The sequence below is a fragment of the Nannospalax galili genome, unplaced genomic scaffold, assembly GCF_000622305.1.
Source record: "Nannospalax galili isolate Female #2095 unplaced genomic scaffold, S.galili_v1.0 scaffold238, whole genome shotgun sequence".
NCBI lineage: Eukaryota > Metazoa > Chordata > Mammalia > Rodentia > Spalacidae > Nannospalax > Nannospalax galili.
This window is the reverse complement of record NW_008341888.1, coordinates 1,801,081-1,808,063: the sequence shown is the minus strand read 5'-3', so window position 1 is coordinate 1,808,063 and position 6,983 is coordinate 1,801,081. Positions and strand designations below refer to the sequence as shown.

General features: G+C 39.3%; 1 protein-coding gene across 5 annotated transcripts in view; it reads right to left on the bottom strand.

The window, feature by feature from the left end:
• Atrx (ATRX chromatin remodeler) overlaps positions 1–6,983 on the bottom strand; it is a 187,526-nt gene that overhangs the window by 77,281 nt on the left and 103,262 nt on the right. For all 5 annotated transcript variants that reach the window (XM_008837667.3, XM_008837668.3, XM_008837670.3 and 2 more), the window contains 4 exons: positions 5,357–5,498; positions 4,288–4,397; positions 3,080–3,226; positions 1,511–1,688 (listed from right to left, as the gene is read on the bottom strand). In XM_008837667.3, the coding sequence (XP_008835889.1) occupies positions 1,511–1,688; positions 3,080–3,226; positions 4,288–4,397; positions 5,357–5,498 (577 nt within the window). The remainder of the gene's footprint in view (positions 1–1,510; positions 1,689–3,079; positions 3,227–4,287; positions 4,398–5,356; positions 5,499–6,983) is intronic.

Genomic DNA, 6,983 nt, shown 5'->3' with positions numbered 1-6,983 from the left:
CATTTATATGATGGAGTTTTACTCAGCAGTAAAGAAAGATGAAATTATGAAATTTGCAGGTAAATGGATGGAACTAGAAACTGTTATACTAAGTGAAGTAACACAGACTCAGAAAAAAAATTGACATATGTTCTCCTTCATATGTGGATTGTAGAACCAAACCCTGATAAGTGAGCACTTATCCAGACCTAACTACAGGAACCAGGATAATGAAGAGGAACCAGGGAAGTAAAGGAAAAGAAAGAATCTGAAAGAGAACAGCAGAAAACAGGTGTTAACAAGGGAGATATGGACAATAATGGGGTTACTTTAAGGGGAGGGAAGGTTATACAGGGAACCTAGGGGATAAAGGGAAAGAAGGCGCTCAAGAGTGATGGGATCATAGGAGAAGGGTATTATTAAGGGAGAAATGGGAAAAATGGGGGCACCTTAAATGGGGAAACCATGGTGGAAGGGTTAGATAATGTGAGAGATAAAACAATGCCTAGCTAGTTTTATAAAACCAGAGGGAACCATATTAGGCCAACAACCTACTGACAAATTATACATACAACCAGGCCAAAGAATGTAATATATGCCTAGGCAAGGTTTAGCTGAGAGCGTTTGGTATTTGCCCAAGTTCTATCTACATGGCATATGGTAATTTAAAGTACCAAACTGGTGGAACTAACCTTCTTGGATGTTTAACAGGCATACTTTGAGGCCTATACTAATCTGTTCAGGGAGACGTAAAGGACAGTTTTTGCTCCTTGCCCTCCTAGGTTGACTAAGTTCCAGGGGACAATGAGCACCTCTCAAAATGTCCTGTAACTGTGGTGAGTCACCTGTCCCCTTGAGCAAGGAGGCTATGCAGACCCCACCAGATGGACCTGAACCAGTGTCCAGTCTACAAAGAGGAGGGTCAACACAGAGGAAACATTTCCTCCATGCTTCCAAGAGAAGCCAGCCATGGTCGAGCAGGACCTTTGACTTATCTTCACATAGACTGAACTCAAAAAAGAAAGGAGCCAGGGGCTCCTCCCAAGCCCATGTGACCCCTGAGGAACAGATCCTCAAATGACGTTAAGAGTAAAAATAAATTGGTTTATCTGGACCAACTGTAGGGTCTTAAACACCCAAAAGGAAAGTATAACCAAAGATTAATGGGGTCAATATTATTTTTAAGAGTCCATATGTATAGTTAAAGGCTACATAACAAGAAACAATGCCAGACAAGTGATACCTTCCTTTGAGTTATTGGCCAGGGTGGTGCAAGAGACTCCCAGACAATAACCCAGCAAAAAACTGGGAAAATGAACAGCAGACCCCAATCTTATCTAAAGGAATATTGACAACTGATTGCTGCTAGATGAGGAACAGCTGACCCTCCTAAAACAAGTCTCTCTTGATAGGCTGGACTAGATTCAACAGACCGACAAGCACTGGAGAATGTCTCGGGCTGTCGACAACAAAGAGGACAGTAACAGGGATGACAGAGTATACGGCATGACAGTGCTTAGTGGTGCATTACCTGGATCGACTAAAGCTTTGTTAAATATTTCTTTAAGTTTCCGACTCTTCACATTCCTTCCTTGAGCAAGATTTCTGTACATCTCATACCCTATGATCATAACTCCACCATCTTCTTGCCACCTCTGTAGCATGTAGCTTCTCTCCTGAGGACGTTTCACAGTTGCTAATTCAGAGACCTGTTAAAATAAAGATGTTTAAAAGTAGCTATTAAAAATCAAAGAGCCTTGGGGCTGGAGAGATGGCTCAGTGGTTAAGAGCACTGACTGCTCTTGCAGATGACCCGGGTTCAATTTCCAGCACCCACATGGCGGCTACGAACTGTCCTTAACTCCAGTTCCAGGGGAATCCGAAGCCCTCTTCTGAACTCCGTAACATTGCATGACATGGGTGCGCTCACATACATGCAGGCAACACACTCGTACACATAAAATAAAAATAAATAAAATATTTTTTTTAAAAAATCATAGAGTCTTAAGCCAGGCGTGGTAGCCCATGCCTTTAATCCCAGCACTCGGGCAGAGGCAGGCGGATCTCTGAGTTCAAGGTCAACCTGGTCTACTACATAGTGAGATCCAGGTCAGCTGGGGCAACAGGGAAACCCTGTCTCAAAAGACCATTAAAAATTAAAAAAGAGCTCTAAAAATCGAAGAGTCTTTTATTCACAGACAAGTACACCACTCATTAAAGAAGGTTCGTTTTGGAGGATACTGCATAATTCCACAACTGCTCAGACACAGAGAATATACGTCTGAGAAATGCACGGTCCTAGGTGACATATGTATAACTGAACCTCATGGAACACAGCAGAATGGGGGTTAGAGAGAAACTAGTGCATACCTCAACTCTCACCAGTGGAACTTCCTTATACAACAGAGTGTGATATACACAGAAGGCCACAACTGGCCAAGTTTTAAAGAATAAGAAACTGCAGAGTGTATGTCCCTGGATAGGACTCCTATATTAAACTTCACCTACTCATGGATCGGGGATTATTGCTGAAGAGGGTGCAGAAAGATTATAAGAGCCAGGGCTGGTTCATGAACATAGGGAAGCAGCTTTTCAGGACACTGGATGCTTGCATGTGTGAACTTGTGGCAATGGCGGCATCGAGCACAGGACCCATGCCAACTCAGACAAGAACACAGAATGCAGCAAGAGAAATTAGTGGCAGGTTAGCCCTAGTCTGGGAACTATGGGAGACTGATTACTACTGGGTGAGAGAGAGTGGGTCTTACTTATGCTCTCTAGATAGGCTGACTAGATTCCATGGATGAATTTGCACCAAAGGACATCCGGGTACAAATGCTTGACTGGATAGGATTTAACATGTATGGTGGAATACATAAGGTCTGGTGGGCAGTGGGGGGCAGGGGAGAGCATGGATGGGGGAGGGGACCTAAATTTGATTAAGAACTGTTGTATGAAATACACAAAAACTTGATAAAATTTTATTTTTTAAATCAGAGTTCTAAGTATTTCCACTTAAATATGCACTAGGAATTAAGAAACTTCTTTCACTATATGAATTTCAAGCAATTATTTTAATAAAAAAGTTTTAAAATGATACCTCAAGCTTTTCATCATCGTTTAATCCCTCTTGCCACTTCTCAAATTCATTCATCCAATTCAAAGCAGTATTAAGCGGACAAACTACTAACGCTGTGCTGAAATCCAATTTGTCACACAAAAGAACTGTGTGAAGAAAACTTACCACCTACAAGAAAATTAGTTATCATTTTATTTATATATCCACAAGAAATTAGAAAAATCAAGCAGTCACAACTTAACATTGTTTTGCTTTATAAGCCAACCAACCAGCCAAGAGGCAATAATTTCCAGCCCATATCAAATACAGGTAAAGAAATATAATAGTAACATGACAAAGTTTTACAAAATCATATATAAAGCACTTCCAAATTTCAAAGTTGTTATCTCTATGATCAATATAAATAATATGAATAGTAGGTGGTGTCAGGGCAAAGTAACATTTCCTGATTTTCATGGAAAGCCACCCCACAAAAAAAGTAAGAAAAATACCATTGTCCACTTACAGAAGGCAACTGGAACATGTTCTAACTCACTGAATCTACAATAATTATCTTATAATTAAAACTGCATATACTCACTGTGGTCCCATCTCTGCTACATCTCCTGCTATTCAGAAATGGAGTGATTTTCTCAGCACTGCCAGAAACTAAACCCAGGGCTTTATGTATGTTAGGTAGCTGCTCTATCACCAAGCTATGAACCCAGCCCTAAAATGATGTAGTTTTCATTATGAAAGATTTCACATTCTTATTACTATCACAGATTATTAAAAGTTGGAAAAGAGTCTGGGTGTGGTGGCACATGGATTTAATCCCACCACTGGGAACGCAGAGATAGGTGAATCTCTGTGCATTTGAGGCCAGTTGGTTCTATACAGTGAGTTCCAGGCCAGCTGGAGCTACATAGTGAGACTGTCTCAAAAAAAACGTTGGAAAAGTTTATAGTTGTCAGTAGTCACATATACAACCCCACCACCTCACTCCATTAGGACCTCTACACAAGCATCACTTCTTTAGAGATAGCTGTCCTAACTCTCAATCTTCCCCTCTTAACATATTTTCTGAAAGTACATTTCATTCTTCACTAGAATATAAAATTCTCGAGAAGGAATCTTGTCATTTTTCTTTACTGCTTTGCCTAAAACCAATACACACACACACACACACACACACACACACACACACACACAAACACACACCAAAATAGGTTTTTTTCTTTAGTTCTTACCTGCAAAGTCTTACCAAGGCCCATGCAGTGGGCAAGAATACATCCTGAACCTGGAGATTTCTTTGTTTTTTTCACGGACTCACAGCAGCAATCCCACATAAACTGAACACCTAAAAATTGGTCTTATTATTTTAAATTTAAAAGAACAAGTTAATACTCTTCCCATATAAGCCAGGCGTAGTAGGGATCCTCAGGAGATACAATCTATGAGATCGAGGCCAGCCTGAACTACATAATGAGATCCAGGTCAGCTGGACTACAGGGAGACCCTGCCTCAAAAAACAAAACCAAAAAAAAAAAAAAAAACTCTCTTCTCATATCAACACAATAGAAACAACCAAAATGTCTAAGAAACAGCATTTAAAAAAAAGCTAAAGACAATTGGATTTGTTTTTTCTGCTAAGGTAAATTAGAAATAAAACACAAGCAGAGAAAAGGGTGACTTCTGTTGCTATTACCTAAGCTATCACAGCTGATTTCTCTACACCTTGAGATGGCCCAAAGATACATAAGAATATTTTAAAATAGAAAGTTCAGCTAAAGAGGAATAGTTTCCTATCAAATACACTTTCAGGTTTACTGAGCCAGTTAGAAAAAAAAAATCATGAGAGATAATTCATTATTTCTCCCACAGTAGAAACTAAGAAATAAAAGGGACTTACATTCAAAACTAATTCTAGTATAACACAGCAGAGAGTAGGGATAGTTGCGTAGCTTCCTAATACTAATGTAGAAATATCACTTAAAAACATACTGGGAAATGCTGAATAACATTTCCCAAAGAAAGCTTTTAGTTAAGTGTACCTCTACCTAACCCCTAGAGCCAACTACTACATACCAGAAATCCACTTACTATACATGCCCATTTATAAATAACATTTCTTGCCCATTAAAAACACTACATTTGCAGCTACCCAAACTATGGTCTTCCTCACTTCCTTATGAGCTCTGTAAGGGTGGGGATCATATTATTTTTGCTCGCCAAATGTATCTTCAGTGATTAGCAGAATATTGGACATAGAATACAGGTAAAATTTAACTAAAAGTGATTGAATTAATAGCTTCTTACCGTCTACTTGATGTGGTTTCAATTTTATAACCATGTTTCTGTGAACCTGAACTAAAGGTTCTTTGGTTTCTTCATCTTCATCTAAAACCAATTTTGTTGTTATTGGACACTTGGTAGGCGAAGCATCTTCAATTTCTATTACCTACAAAAAAGGGAGTTGCTGATAGCTCACAGAAATCTTTCAAGCAACGGCAGTATCAATCATAGCAAGGGAGACTTTTCAAAATATAGATAAGCCTTTTGCCCCAGAAAATATCCAATGAGAAGGCCCAGGTTTATGTTTTCCCAAAATAAAAAAACCTCCAGTGGACTTTAAATCATAACAGTAATGTCAGGAATTTGGTTTAATGGTTTGCATCCAAGATATCACAATACACATATATTAGGTATGATTTTTGAGAAAAGAAATAGCTCTCTAAGTGAAATACACGCTGTACAAGCACGTGGACCTGAGTTCAATTCTCAGAACCCACCCTTGTCAAGACAACACTGTGAAGGTGGAGACAGACTGATCCCTGGGGCTTACTGGCCAGTCAGTTGAGCCTAACTGGCTAGCACCAGATCAGTGAGAGACTCTGTCTCAAAAAACACAGTGGATGCTTCCTGATGAACAACACTCAAGGTTGATCTCTGGCCTCTACATGCACATACATCACCCAAAACACACATAGAAATACATACATACACACACACACACACACACACATATTCTTTTATTATATTAATTCACATTTTGTGGGAGTGAAAAACTAAGAGACAGAGAAGCTAACCAAGCTGTACAAGTTCATACAACTATTAACTATCATAATGCTGAGAATTATACCTAGAGAATTGGCCGCCATGGTCCATGGTCTTAAGCAAAACACTTTTTTAACAAAGAAAAGGTTTATATGAATAGTTTTACTGTTTCATGCCCCCCAAAGATTCATTATTTAAAAATTGTAAGAGTACAGTATGGCTGAGGGTAACTGAGCTTGCCTAGCCTATGTGGGGCCCCAGGTTAAAAGCCTAGTACAGGAAACAAACACAACTTTTTAAGAGCCAGTCAGTGGTACAAACCAATTGGGAGGTAGAGACAAGAGAATCAGAAATTCATGGAGAGCCTTAGCCACATAATGAGTTCGAGGACAAGCTATACTACAAATATCCTGTCTCCAAAACCAAAAAATAAAGGCCTTAAATCCATGATTCTTCTCTCTTGCAGTCCTGAGTGCTGGGATTACAGGAATTTTTCCACATCTAGCCTAGCAATTATCTTGAAACAAAATAAGAAACTACACAATTTCAGGATAAATGTTTGTCAGTGTCTCTTTTTTTGAAGTTTGCTTTGATATTTTATTTGTATGAGCATTTGCCTGTGTGTAGGAAGTGCACTACGCCTGTGCCTGGTGCCCAAGAAGGCCAGAAGGGGGCCTGGAACTAGAACTACAGATGATTATAAGCTGCCATGTGGGTGATAGCAACAGATCCCAGGTCCTCTGCAAGAGCAGCAAGTACTCTTAACCACTGAGCCATCTCTCCAGCCCATTGTCAGTATCTCTTTAAAAGGATGATCTTTTAAAGCTCCATAACTATAATAACATTCTCATATCTAAAATTGCAAATTAAATCATAGACTTGTAATCAA